The 14,612-nt window shown below is 34.6% G+C and overlaps 5 protein-coding genes across 5 annotated transcripts; 1 reads left to right on the forward strand and 4 right to left on the reverse strand.

Annotated features, from left to right (window-relative positions):
* Window positions 1–454: 454 nt before the first annotated feature.
* On the reverse strand, window positions 455–2,858 carry LOC18025332 (phosphatidylcholine:diacylglycerol cholinephosphotransferase 1). The gene is made up of 3 exons (XM_006406852.2): window positions 2,298–2,858; window positions 1,561–1,698; window positions 455–870 (listed from the first exon to the last, which is right to left on the reverse strand). Exons 1-3 carry the CDS (start codon window positions 2,715–2,717, stop codon window positions 541–543), a joined length of 888 nt encoding a protein of 295 aa, XP_006406915.1. The 5' UTR covers window positions 2,718–2,858; the 3' UTR covers window positions 455–540.
* Window positions 2,859–5,384: 2,526 nt separating this feature from the next.
* Window positions 5,385–6,858, forward strand: LOC18025333 (protein LURP-one-related 12). Its single transcript, XM_006406853.2, has 2 exons — window positions 5,385–5,739; window positions 6,258–6,858. The coding sequence occupies exons 1-2, from the start codon at window positions 5,473–5,475 to the stop codon at window positions 6,651–6,653; spliced, it is 663 nt and encodes a 220-aa protein (XP_006406916.1). The 5' UTR covers window positions 5,385–5,472; the 3' UTR covers window positions 6,654–6,858.
* Window positions 6,859–7,734: 876 nt separating this feature from the next.
* On the reverse strand, window positions 7,735–9,347 carry LOC18025334 (glucan endo-1,3-beta-glucosidase 14). Its single transcript, XM_006406854.2, has 3 exons — window positions 8,871–9,347; window positions 8,474–8,791; window positions 7,735–8,197 (listed from the first exon to the last, which is right to left on the reverse strand). Exons 1-3 carry the CDS (start codon window positions 9,345–9,347, stop codon window positions 7,823–7,825), a joined length of 1,170 nt encoding a protein of 389 aa, XP_006406917.2. The 3' UTR covers window positions 7,735–7,822.
* Window positions 9,348–10,460: 1,113 nt separating this feature from the next.
* Window positions 10,461–11,726, reverse strand: LOC18025336. Its single transcript, XM_006406856.2, has 2 exons — window positions 11,478–11,726; window positions 10,461–10,933 (listed from the first exon to the last, which is right to left on the reverse strand). Exons 1-2 carry the CDS (start codon window positions 11,692–11,694, stop codon window positions 10,791–10,793), a joined length of 360 nt encoding a protein of 119 aa, XP_006406919.1. The 5' UTR covers window positions 11,695–11,726; the 3' UTR covers window positions 10,461–10,790.
* Window positions 11,727–13,571: 1,845 nt separating this feature from the next.
* On the reverse strand, window positions 13,572–14,552 carry LOC18025337. Its single transcript, XM_006406857.2, has 2 exons — window positions 14,167–14,552; window positions 13,572–14,083 (listed from the first exon to the last, which is right to left on the reverse strand). The coding sequence occupies exons 1-2, from the start codon at window positions 14,327–14,329 to the stop codon at window positions 13,842–13,844; spliced, it is 405 nt and encodes a 134-aa protein (XP_006406920.1). The 5' UTR covers window positions 14,330–14,552; the 3' UTR covers window positions 13,572–13,841.
* Between the last annotated feature and the right edge of the window lie 60 nt (window positions 14,553–14,612).

The raw sequence follows: 14,612 nt of genomic DNA on the forward strand, positions 1-14,612 counted from the left end.
GTTAACTTATACGAAACCCATCTTCACCTACCAATGGAAAACATAACACATGTTGCACCAAAAATAGTGAAGAAGTACATTCAACGTTTAATTGCCGGTTTTTTTGTATCAGTAGATTTAGGCTCTGATCGATTGGCAATTTACGCATTACCAATATGGCCACATGATTTTGTAATTTTAAGTTCTTTTATAATCATATCAGAAGGTTATATAGAATCAACCACCCACGCAAGTCAGTAATAAAATTAATAACAATTGGAACATGAAATTTATATGATAGACACTAGACAGGATGTTTTGACTAAGTTGTAGAGACAATCAATGTTGGATAGACTCAGTACCTATCTCATTGAATTGAATGAAGTAGTTGTATGAAGAGCATAGAAACTCCTAATGGTAACCTCACAAACACGTATACACTTGGCTACGTTCAAGTAACCGTATTCAATTAGAATCAGTTGAAAGAAAATAAATTTAATTCATTAGACTTCAACTACATTCAATATGTTCAACTAAACATTTTAACAAGAAAAACAAAAATTACTTGACTAGAGAGTCTTTCGATATCAAACTAAAACCATTGCCTAAATTGTGTCTCTTGCTCATCATCTCTTCGTATTTCCCGGCAAATGAGTCAAAGAGAATCCCAGCGCCTACTCCGACAGCGAGATCGATCGTGTAGTGACCTCTAGTCCCGAGCAGCCTGATCGATTGTAATACATTGAGGATGTCAAAAAGCATCGCTAGTCTAAACCTCTTCATTCTCCTCATGTCCAATGATGCTATCATTGAACCAGCGACGTGACCCGAGTAAAAGAGGAAGAATGACACGTTTCCCACCGGAAAATCGACTCCTGATCCTAGAAAATCCTGTTATAAAAGATATTTCAATAATTTCTAGGATTATGTTTATCTTAATCACGCACAAGAGGTAATTAGCCTTAATTTATTCTTGAACATGTTAATATGTTTTATTCGGACGACGCATACAAATCCATATGGATTGATGTTACATCACAAAAGAAAACTAGATAAACGAGTGGCTAGAAGCCTAGAACCCTGTAGAACGTAAATGAGTGAGAAACTGATATTTATGTCCAGTCAATCAACTCGTGAAACATTATTTTCAAAGATGGCAAAAAGTTAGGTAACAAACGAAAACAAAATAGTGATCCCTAAAAAAAAACAGTCACTCTGATGATGATAGACTGATAGTTAACACAAACCCCACAAGTTAAAGCATTATATACAATCATTTACTCTTTCTAATTCACAATAAATGTTGTTTTAGGTAATGATAGAAAAATCAAAACTATTTTGAATGGGGGTCCAGATTATCAAAATATTTAGAGACACTACATTTTTTATACGGTAGTGGCCAAGGGAAATCACACGTTCAAAAAACATTGGAATTATGATATCGATCGAGTGATAAAATTGGACTTTGCTTCTAATTAATTGGTAGAATATCACTAAATTATCTATATATTTCAAATTTTAGCAGAAAAAATATATATATAGATTTTTTAATAGCTAGGGAAAAGTAATGTTGAGTGGAACCTGAGGAAGAGGGAGCTGAGTAGAGTAACCGAGAATGCCTCGACAAGTAAACATGAAGCAAGCCGAGATGGTAGCTCGTGGTCTTCCTTCCATTAACCATGTCCATACTATATACGTCGTTTGCATCCCTACGAACACCTGTCCCCACCCATCCACCCACAATTTTTAAAAATATACTTCAAAAAGTACAAAACTCAAAGTCGAATCTAACCAATCTCTCTGTTTGCATGTGATCGTGTCTTCAACTCATAACCCATGTGTTCCTTTTTTAGTGGGTTTATAACTTTAAAAGTTAAAGAGCGATCTTATATACAGTAGTACTTCGTTATAATTCAACAAACAAACAAAATGGCAGTTGTTCAAAAGCTGATGATGATAACTTAACAAAGAGATTACATTAAATACATTTTTATCCACTAATTATCCTACTAAACACCATTTTAATATTTTGATTGTTCCTTTTGCCTCTCTCTTGGGAAATTTCATTGCATGTTACCACCGTTGACAGAAAAATTCCAGCTGGAGAATTAATTAAATACCTCACAAAATAAAGAAACAGATCTAGGACTTGTTTCCATCACTAGCCCATTTATTTTTTTTTTTGGTATTTGACTAATTCAATATATTATTACGATTTAAAAAATGACAAAGAAAAAAACAAAATATTTAGGTGAGGAATTGAGAGATTATAAATCATTAAATATATTTTTACCCTTTGATCATTAATACGACATTACCGTGTTTAGAGCAGCTAAAACGGTGTTAAGATCCGGCGAAGATGCCAAGACGCGATTAAGAGAGCGCGTGGCCACAAAACCAATATCGAACGGCTCAGACCTCGCGGGAATCATCTGGAGCGTGTACTCCACGCCCGTGAAGAACAGAACCCCGACAGCGAACAAACACGGTATCCAATGGTGTCTCGCCACGTACACAGCGTCACGCGCCGTCCACGTCAGAAACGACGCCTTGCTTCTCCCTCCTCCTCCTCCGCCGCCGTTTGCGTAGCCGTTGTCCGTTTTCTTGACAATGTTCTCCATTTCGCTATTAACTGATCCGATGCGGCGACTTTGGCCGTCGACGGAGACGCCGTTAGTGTGTTTTCCGTTGAGAGGGTTAGATCTGCGACGGAGAGGGACGACGGTTTTAGTTGACATGACCGTTAGATTTAACGGAGAGGAACATTTCGAGGTTCGGAGAGACGGGTTATATAAGAGATACGAGGCGGAGAGTTCGAAGGAATATTGTTTTTATTTTTTATTTTTTTCGAACTGTTGGAAGGAAGATTGTTTGGGCTAATTCAATTCATACGAAAACGATGAGTTTGAGGTTAGAGAGCGACATTAAGCTTATTTTACGCTAAGTCGTATTTTATTTTATTTTCCTTTGTTGGGCTATACTTTTTGTACCGACATGTTGTTCTTTTTATATGTCAAGTTTGATATTTTAGACGACAAAAAAAAAGATAGAGAAGAGTATGAGATTCTCATTACTATAATACAACTAGTTTATATCACATCTAAAACACATTAGTGTGTGTATATGTATTAATAACTTGTATGCAATCTTAATTGAAGATTATGGAAATATCAAAAGATTCGATGGTTCGTTGAATACATCACTAATAGATTCGATGGTTCGTTGAATACATCACTAATTTTATTGCATTGAGGAGTTAGATAGCGATTTTGAGAGTTTCGTCTTTGCTGTGAGTATTGGGATTTGATTTGAAAAGTTGGGTTTCAAAAAATGAAGTCTTTGGTCTTAAATCCAATAGTTTTCACTTTTCACCATCACCGCTTTTGGAATTACAAGGAGTGCACAGAGCCGAGGGTGGAGGTGAAATCTTAACTTGTAGTATAATTAAAACAGCATGAAGCCTTAATTAGTCTTGGAAAGATTCGATATTACAAGAAACTACATATTACATATATGATTATTTGTTAGCGAGTATGGCTTATCGTAAGAAATTAACATGTAAATTCGTTTTTGCCTTCTTTTTTTTTGTAATTTGTTCTTTGTAAACATGAATATGATGTCAAGTTAGACGTTTTTGCCCTTTGGCGCAAATCTTCTTTCACACTTATGTGATAGCTATCGTCTATTGCATTACTTTTAAACTACTTAATTAAATCCCCAATATAGTAATTCAAAAACATAAAGACATTTCTTACTTGTCGAATTTAAATGATTTATTTCTATATTCGTGAAATTGACAATGTATCTAATTCTATATGTATTCGTAAGTTATACCTAATACTGACAATCATAAATTTTTTCCAATTTATATATATATATATATATTATAATTTCAAACAGTATTTAAATTTTACATAAATTGTGCTAAAAATATCTATAAAAAGGTTGATTAATTTACAGACGCTAAACTTTTTACTGTAACTTATATGCAAATACTGAAAATTTTCTCATATGATATGATATAAGGTAAAATAATGTCTTGTCATCCAAAGCAGCCAAAAGCTGCAGTAAAAAACACAAATGCTACTCGGCAGTAAATAAACAAATATAGGAAAAAACAAGATGATTGACACATACCAAGCGATATGGAACTTTTTCTTTTTGGCAGATTGACATTATTTACCCAGTACGATCACGGATTTTGATATATAAGGTCGACAAAGTTGTATACTTTTTCCAAAACCTAACATAGATTTTTTCCCTTTTTTTAACATACATCCAACCATAATTAATATGTTTTGATTAAATTTCTCTTTAGTTTGCCCATGTAGAGTAAAAAATTGTTTTAAGATCTAACTTAAAAAGTTATTATTTTGATAAGAGAATTTTTGTATCTTTCTAAAAGATTATACAAGTTTTATTGTTAAACGATGATTTAATTTTTAAACTTTTAAGAGCATGTTCTTTTGTTTGGTAAAGACGAGGATAGAAACAAAAGGTACGAGAGGCAGTTTAGTTATGTTTATCTTATTTTGTTGTACATACTCCATGATTATAGAGTTTTCTGTAGATTTATAGTACTAGACATAAGTACTAAAAGATTAGTCATTGCGGAAGCATAATAAATGTTATTATTCTGTTTAGCATAACTATTAAGTTATTAAAAAGGTGGGGTATAGGTAATTATATAAATGATGCAAAATGTAAATTTAAATTAAGAGGAGGTGAGGTTTTATGTTTTTCAAGTAATTAATTTCGATGTGTCTATCTAATCTTCACCTAATTAGACGTGTTTCTCGAGTGGTCTAGGCTATGATTTGGGACATTGTTTGATTCAATATTTTTTAACTTTATTTTAAAATATTCGATAGATTTTGATTTACAAATATTGTATCCACCATAACCATCAATTTCCAATTTCTCTTTTCTCATATGCTATGAATGCATACTTTTAAATAATTTACAAATGATGCATGCTATTATAATTTACAAAACTCTCATAATTAAAACGTAGCACGTGAACGTTAAAAAAAATGTTCAAAAAAGTTACAGTTATAAACTTGCTGTGTGAATACATAAAACTTTGTCGACACAAAAATACATGAAACATTAATGTAAAAAATACCCATCTATAAAGTTTCTAATGACCATGCCTAGGCCTAGCTACTCTGTTTTTTTAAGCTGGGATATAAAACCGGCGTGTAAGCAGATCTAAAAACCGATTAAAATACCAATTTTCAAGTCGTCGCATGTTATTAAACTATATATATACACATGACTTTTTAATTTCTATTTCCTGGCCAATAAGGAAGGAGACTATTAAGAGATATTTCGACGTTAAAATATAAACGCGTCAAGCGCGTGTATGTATATAAATAGAGGCATTGGGAAGGGGAGGAGAAGAGTGTCCATATCATAATCATTTGTAAAATCAAACCACAAAATCTAACTTCCTCGCACACACACACACACACAAAAAAAAAAGAGAAGAAAATGGGATTAGTTGAAGAGACCTTTTCAAAAGAAGAGAATAATATGGGAAAAAGAATTGTGGTGGACAAAGCTTATCTCTACGAAGAAGACAAACCACTCACAGTTTGCAAAACCTCTCTCTTCTCCACCGGCGATGGTTTCGCCGCCTACGACTGTAACGGCGATATTATCTTCAGGGTCGATTCGTACGGACCCGATACAAGAGATAACGATGAGTTTGTCCTCATGAACGCCACCGGAAAGTGTCTCCTCACCGTTAAACGAAAGGTAATCTTTTTAAGTAATTAAGTCGACCAATCATATCTCTCTCTCTCTCTCTCTCTCTCTCTCTCTCTGTGTGCCTTTTTCTTTCTTTTCTCTGAATTGAGTTCGGGTGAGTTACTCGTGAAGGTGACTCGGTGATTAGAAATAAAGTTTGATGCTTTGCTTGTTGAGCTGGTTTCGAGACTAGATGGGTTTTGTTTGGTAAATAAACTTCATTGATGGGTATCGTTTCTTGTTCTTGATAGCTTATGTTAAACTATCTGAATTACATTTGGAAATCTTGCGTTGAGTAAACAATTGGATAATTTGGTTAAAAGGCTAAATTTTTCGATAAACTGTTTTTTGGTAGAAAAAGATCTTTTTTTGAGCTATACAAAATGTAATCAATTGTTTGTTTCAGCCGAGTTCCGAGTCAATCAGATCGACTAAACCCAATTATGACCGTGTTCTTTGCTATTAGCTCCAAGATAATACTGAGTTAACTCGTCAAGTTTTCTTTTTTGTTCTGTTTTGATGAACAGAGACCGACTCTGCATCAGAGATGGGAAGGTTTTCTCGGCGAGAGATCGGAGGGTCAGAAACCGATCTTCAGCGTCCGGAGATCGTCGATAATCGGACGGTGTACGATGGAAGTTGATGTTTACGACGGAACCGGAGAAGAGTACACGATCGATGGAGACTTCTCGCTACGAAGCTGCCTCATATACGACACGGAGAAGCGAACTGTGGCTGAGATCAAACGCAAAGTGGACGCGTCAACGAACGTCATGCTTGGACGCGATGTGTTCACTCTCGAGATTAAACCCGGTTTCGACGGAGCTTTCGCGATGGGTTTGGTCCTTGTGCTTGACCAGATCAACGGTGATGATCCGGTTGAGATTGGTGATGAACAGGTGCACCCTTTTGTTGAGGATTAGTCTCTCTCTCTTTCACCTCTATTAAACGGTCAAATCTATGTTCCGGTTTAACGAATCGAATCTAAAATCTTTGGGGTTTTTCCAATCTTTGGATTCGGATATTTGCGGCTGTTTCTGTATCATTATGTGTAAAAAACATAAAGTTGCTACGTTACATGATAATATATAGTCTCTGTCTAGAAATTTGATTTGACTATAAGTTGATGTTACAAATCTATTCTTTCTATTTAAAAACAAAAAAAAACAAATCACTGTATTATAAAATGTCTTAGAAATCTGTAGATCTGGTCATCTAGATTTATCCGTTGACCAGAGTATATGATTGTAGAAATAATACGCTAATCATACGTTATAAAAAATTTCAAGTTCAAATAATATATGTAGTATGGTACTATCGAATAACTCTTTTTGGGTGTACGTATGATATGTAATCATGTAACGTGATTTGTACGCATGTTTAATGCCAAGTGGAAATTTAAAAGTCTCGTGATTCCTGAATACAGTTCTATTTTAGGTGTCAGTTGATGACATAAGATAATAAGAGAGTGCGTAAGAATATTGATTAATTAAAATAAAAGGAAAGAATATTATTACATAAATAGAAGGTGCCCGAATAAGATTTGATAAAACAATTAGTATGGGAATCTAATTAAGAGAGAAGGTATATCTTGACTACTTGCTCCACTCTATGTAATATATTTGATTAATTGATTCGTTAGCGTAATCAAAATTTTCATGCTGTCGTAACTTTACAATTAATATATATATATATATATAAATACTTATATATACATATATCTACACCCTTTCTTTGTGTATACAGTTGATTAGTTGTATACCAAGTGTACCATAAAACAAAACAAAATATCAGAGCTACAACTAATCATAAGGCGAAGATAATTTTGGTGTATGTTGGAAATAGTTGTAAAAGTTCTCTAATAGTTTAATTAATGTAGAAAAAATCTAACATGTCAAAATAAATAATATCGTCCCAAAATAAGCACATGTAGATCAATCAAGAAGTTCTTAAATATAAAGAAAGAGGACTAATGAAGTTCTTATATATCAAGTTAAAAAGGGACTAATCATATACAAATCAAGAATTACGGGGTTAAATTGAATATATCTCCATAAACGAAATGGTCAACTGAAAAGAAAACAAACAACTCTCACGACAAGGGCAACAAACGGTGAAGAAGAAGAAACATAACAACAGAAGCAGAAACAAGAGCGTTCAAGGACGTGCCAAAACGACACCGAGTGGCAGAAGAATACTTGAGTCCCGTGAAGCCAATATCGTAGGCAATGCTACCGTCGGGCTTGAAAAGGCCGAAGTTTCTCTCGGAAGTAGGACCCGGTTTTAGATTCTCGTTGAAGAGAGCAAACACGTAGGCTCTAACCACCATGTCTGGTCTGTACGGTGTGCCTTTTCTCTTCTTGAGCCGTTTCCTAAGATTCCGGTTATATGTTCTCGCGTTCTTCACCGTCGCTCCGGCTTCGTCTGCGTCACCTTTTGATGCCCATCCTGTCTCCGAAACGATGACCTAACACGCATAATATAATGGTTCAATCAGGTTCATGACAAGTAAAACATTATGGTAACATATAAACAGAAACTAAAAAAGAGTCAAATGAAGGTTTATGTTGTGTTTGTGTGCCTTTACGTATACAAATTGTGTTAATGTACATACTTTCAAAAATAGAACGACGTTTAAGAAAGAGAACAAACCTTAATTTTTGAGTTAGTTTAATGAACATATATAAAAAAATTAAGCAAATTAACCCTAGTTAATTAATTGATGGTGATAAGGAGTACGTACAGGGACTTTTGGGAAGCCAGCTTTTTCGAGAGCAGCATAAGAAGCATCAACCATGGCATCAAACATGTTATCGTAATGAAGCTTAGTTTTGTCGTCGTAGATGCCATTGGTGTGCTCGAAGATAGCGTAGTTAAGGTCAATGTGACTCGGATCTGATTTATAAGCTAGAAATGGGTAAGCGTTAATGTAAAACGGCGACCCAATCTGCCAGAAAAACGCTAACAACGGTTTCATAAACGGTGCCACATCGTCCCTGAACGTGCAAGACGACGGTGGATACGAGTTTGCAAACACCGCCTCCGAATGTGGACTCGAAACCTACAGATACAAGTTTGATTATTTATGAAAAAAAGACTTTAGACTCGAAATTTAATGTTACAAGATTAATGTAACGTACCTCGACGATGGTGTGAAGTCCAAGACGGCGAAGAGCGGTGTAAACGTTTTTAGCCGCGGGTAAAAGAACTTCCCAAAGCTCGATAGTGGTGCCACCTAAAATCTCGTTTCCCACGGCGATACCACTAATTTTAGTACCACTTCGTATGAAAGGCTCGACGTTTTCTTTAACCCAGTTCATGGCTCGGTCTTCACCAACGCTAATGTCTTTGAGAAACTCATTGCCTAAGCCAACGATGATCTCGATCCCTGTGTTACGGAACGCAGTGAGGACGGAGTGATCAGCGTCGTAGATACGTGTGTTTTTGATCTTTGCTGATTTAAGGAGTGTTGCTACCGCGTATGGAGACGGGAGATTGTCGGCTATGCGACCGTAGTTTACACCGTATGTTCCCGTGAATGCTAGGGACGTTTGCGAGGAGGAGAAGAAGATAGAGAAGACTAAAAGAAGCGAGAGAAAGAAAGAAGAGAAAACCATACGCGAATATTCCATTTCTGAGAAATGCATTTGCGTTTTGTCTCAAATGATTATGTTTTAAAAACAGAGTACTTAGATGTTTTTTTTGTTTTGGTTTTTTTTTTTTTGGTTCTAAAATGGGAACCAGAAGAGTTTATACTATTATGTTGTGATCCTTAATAGGAAGATTCTAAACCTTTGTTACCGGGACCATCCATGCAAAAAAAGAAAGGAATCAGGGGAAGTTGTTTTGAAGGCAAAATCAAAAGATTCTTCTACTTGAAACTGAATCTAAAGAAATAAGAGAACTAACATTGTGGGTCTTTCTTTGCATTAGATTCTTACTTTACCTTCAAAGCAAAACTTTTTCCTTTTTGCTCTTGAATCTTCTTTTGCCTTTCTTCTATTCTTTTTTTTTTTTGGAAGAAACTCTTCACATTTCTTTGGCTTTTAGATTAAAATTGGACCAAAATCAAAAGATGTTATGAAGATTAACCATTCTGCTGGTCTTTAGTCTGACTTGCTTAAAAATATGGCATGTAAATTGTAAAAAGAAACTAAAGATTGCACCAGAAAGATAAACACCAACACATAACGATTGCAAAGGTTTTACAGAAGAGTTAAGTTATATCCTCTACATAATCATATACCTAAGAGAACATGCACTTGCAAATCTCAGCCTAATTAGATACAAAAAAAGCATGTAAGGAAAAGGAAAGCAGATATTTCAATAGATTAACAGAGATAACTGACTTACACAGTACATGAGCTAAAGAGAAGCAGAGCAGGGCATGACTATTCAGTAACTTATGCTTCTACCGTTCTCACTTTCCCCTTCAACTTCTGTTGTCAAGACCATTCATGGTTTCTGGTCTTAGCTTCAGACTCAGGTGCCCCTTGGCCTGCAACATCCTTCTTTTCCTCACCAGTATCTTCAACGTTCTTAGTCTCTGCATCAAGCGATTTCTTTTCAACTAACCCAGTCTCCTCGTCTTTGTCACTCTGAGACTCCACTTTCTCATTCCTGGTATCTTCAACTAGATGTGATGCTTTCTCCTTTATCGATTCACCAGCTTCTTGAATTGGAGCAGGTTTAGGAGCTCTCTCTCTCTCTCTCTCTCTCTCTCTTTTTTTTTGACATCATTATACTGTTTCAGCTCTCATAAGAACAAAATGACCAAACTTCTCTCAGTAAATTATACTGTTTCAGCTCTCACCAGTTTGTGCATAATTTGATCTGGTGACTGTAAAGAGGGATGATGACTATATGAGATTAGCGTTTCCAAGAAGATAAGACGAGAGAATCATCTTATCATGTATTATTGTATACTATCACCTGAACAACTGATCTACAAGAAATATGCTCTGAGTTTCTACAGGTGGTTTTGATCTCTCTGGACATAACAGACATATATCTATATATACAGCGTAGTAGATGATATTCAATCACCAAACTTGGGAAGACTATTTGAAACGTGAGCCCTTCTTCCCTTTTCCTTTACCTCTCCCATCGGTCACCGTAACCCAAAAGAAGAGAGACATCCAAAATAGCACTGCGAGGAAGATCTTTACACGGTCTTGAACCCTTGTCACAGCTCCTACAAGACCTATCCAAAGCCACCAAAGAAAAGAAGAAGAAGTTAAAACCCAAATTATGTGTGTAAAGGACTAATGGGAGATGAAGAGAATGCATTTCAGTCTGTGTAGTAAGTTGAGTGTTTTCTGAATCACGAACAAATACACATCTATTCAACACAACATATAGAAGAACATGTCCACAAGAAATGGCTGCCCTTTTGGATCACAAAGAGGAGGAGAGTCTGCAATCCTAATTTGCCTAAAACGAAAACCCACAAAACATGTAATAGGACACATTTAATTAGATAAAATCATCACCCTCTAATGGAAATTTGATGAAACAATGACGATCGGCACGAGCCATTACTCAGTACCAACCACATAGACTTGGTAAACCACATATGCATCAAACTATCCGAGCAGAAAGAAAAAAATTGAATCTTGGGACCAAAGAACACATTTTTAAGTGAAAAGTGGATACAAAAACGGCCAACAAAACAAATTCGAAGGCTGCACAATATTCTCTTTTTTGTGTTAAAGAGCAAAAAATTATCTGGGAAAGAAGAATTGAACCTTCAAGCTGAGTGGTGTTCTCAGGCGGAGGCGGATCAGGACTCGGAGGAGATGGAGATGGAGAGCCACCAACGATGGTGAGGCGGCGTAAGCGGCGACGAGTCGCGAGTAAGAAGATATGTCGACGGCGAAAGTGAAATGGCGGTGAGAACGGCGAGAGAATTGAGTGGTGGTAGAGGTTAGAGCTCGTGGTCGTGTTGGACAAAGCCGTCGCCATTTTTTTTCATCCACGATAATAATTTCGACCTCATTTTCTCACCTTTATTTAATTTTATAAATAACTTTTTAATTTGATAACTGATGAAAATATTCCAGTCAAGCGATTTTCGCCACGTTAAAGTCCTCAGGAACGAATTGACAAAAACCAAAAAAACAAATGGCATAAGTCAGACCTCAAATTAGCACTATTATTATATTCAATTAAATAGATAAGAAATCACCTAGAAACCTTTATCAATTGGGATCATTTACTTTTCTATTTACACATTTAGTTTCTCTCTCCTCTCTCTCCTTTTTACGTTTCTCTTTTCAAAAAAACCTTTATTGCTCTTTTTTACGTTTTCTCTACGTTTTTTCACATTTAATTTCTCTCATTCCCAAAAAATATAGAAATGTTAATGATTTTGATAATGAATAAGTCAATTACATATATACAACTATTTCTTAGTCACCTATTCGAATATTTATATAAGTATAATACTTTAATATTTCAAATAATTTTCTATGTATTCATTGATTTGATGATGAATTACTCATCTATATTTAAATAACTATTTTGTCAGTAATTATCTACTCGAACATCTACATTAACATATGATGTTTTAATGCTTCAAAATTTTTATTTTGTATGTGCATATATTTATAGTAGTCTATATTTATATGACTATTTCATCAATAGTTACCTATTCGAGTACTTACATAATTATGATGCTATAATATTTCAGAAATTCTTTTATGTGTTTATTGTTAGTGATTTAATAATGAATTAGTCATATATATTTACACGTTAATTTACTCATCTATTCAAGCACATATGTTAACATAATTATAATTTTTTTATGTGTGTACATTTATAATCATCTACATTTAGACGACTATTTCATCACTAATCATCTACTCGAGCACTTACATTGGCATAACTATAATGTTTTAATGTTTCAATTTTCTTTTTATGTTTATACATTTATAGTCGTCTACTTTTACACGACTACTTCGTCAATAATCACCTACTTGAATACCTACATAACTATGATCCTTTAATGCTTCATTTTTTTCATATGTGTTTATTGTGAGTGATTTAGTGATGAATTAGTTGTCTACATTTAGGTGAATATTTTGTCAATTGTCATCTACTCGAGCACCTAAATTAACATAACTATGAAAAACAAAATTTCTCATGTGTATACATTTATAGTTATCTACATTTAGACGACTATAACTATAATAGTTTAATGTTTCAAACCAAATTTACTTGAACATCTATAATGTAGTTATTTAATTTGTTAACAAATACAAAAATAGCCATTTATTTTAATTGTCGAGATAGTCATCTATTTTATTAAGAAAGAGAAAACGTTAAATATTTGTTTTGTCTTTTAGTGACATAAAAAAGAATTTATGTACAACATTTTACATAAAGTAAATGTCATTTTCGTGTCAGTATAAAGCAATATATGAGATAAAGGAACAAAGAGTTTTTAGTATTTTCCTTTGACTACTGTCATTTACCTAATTGACCGATCTTGCATGGTATTCACCTAATTGTCACAATAAAAAGTATTATTTATGCAAATCACCATAAAAAATTGGATATAGAAGAACGGGAAGAACTGGATTTTCGGTTCTCAATCATTTTTATTTTTGTAAACTCTCTAAACAAAATGATTTTTTCACACCACAAAATGTTGATGTTATAATTTGATATTTTTTAAAGAACTAATAAAGTCAAAAATGATTTTTTTTAAATAATGTTAGGTTTTTTTAATAGAGTGATTTGCATAAATAATACTTTCTATATCCAATTTTTTTTTTGTTGAAAACCTATTTAGTACTCTCCTGGAAACGTAATAATTGATTTTAAGTTAGAACACAATCCAGATAAATTATATAGTTCAAATGTTCAATGTGATACACAAATTTTACAAAAAGTCTTTTCTTTCACTTTCTCAATCTGCTAATGAGTACTGACTAATTTACTGGTCAAATATACATCGTCACTTTTGATTTTATAACAAATAATTAGAAAAGTAGAAAATAAGAAGACCACCCACTCCTAAAGAATAAGAAGAAGAAGTCCACCTACTACAATTTCTGAAATTTCCAAGAAATATTGTATTACCGGAAAATATAAGAAAAAAAAAAAAGTCAATAAGAACATTGAGTTCTGTGATCTCGATCTCTGAGAATCCCACTGTACAGAGCCATCCGGTTCGCTGGCATCGTGGAGATTCTACAATTCGAATTAGTCTTTCCCGGTTTAGTAACTGGTTCCGGTACGGTTATTTTGCTGAGTTCCCTCCTCCGGTACTCTTTTCCGTTCCCTTTCGTATCTTTCACATTCTCGGCGAAGCGAACCTTCTTCTTCCTCCTCTGTTTCTTCGTTTCCTCTGCATCCCAAGAAAAACTTATATATATTCCCGAGAAAACCAATCGGAAAGAAGTTTTGAGCCCGAGAGGAAAAAGATCGTACCTGAAAATAGACAAGAACGGAGGATTGGTCGTGGAGTCTGATCATGAGCCTTGGAGGTTTGATTCCCATGACGAGCCATCGCAAGAAACAGAGCAGTGCTCGAGAAAACCATGGCGGTCGCGATCGCGACAGTGCCATTAGAACAACCCAACATACAAGACATGTGCTTGGAGCCGGCGAATTCGAAGAAACCAAGAAAGTGGTTTCGTCAAGTAACCCAACGGAAAAGAGGAATTTGGGCTGAGCTGAGAGCGATGATTGGTTGTGAGGAGAAACGTGTCTGTGTGTGTGTTTTTGCAGAGACTTGTAACTTAACAACTGTTGAAATTCTATGGTAGGATCTCTTCTCTTGACTCTCTCTTCTATACTTATACAAACATAATCGGTAGGAAATTTAATAAAATAGATAAATGGAAAAATATATAAAAGTTGGAAAAGAGGAGTGC

This window comes from Eutrema salsugineum, unplaced genomic scaffold, assembly GCF_000478725.1.
Source record: "Eutrema salsugineum unplaced genomic scaffold, Eutsalg1_0 scaffold_13, whole genome shotgun sequence".
Lineage (NCBI taxonomy): Eukaryota > Viridiplantae > Streptophyta > Magnoliopsida > Brassicales > Brassicaceae > Eutrema > Eutrema salsugineum.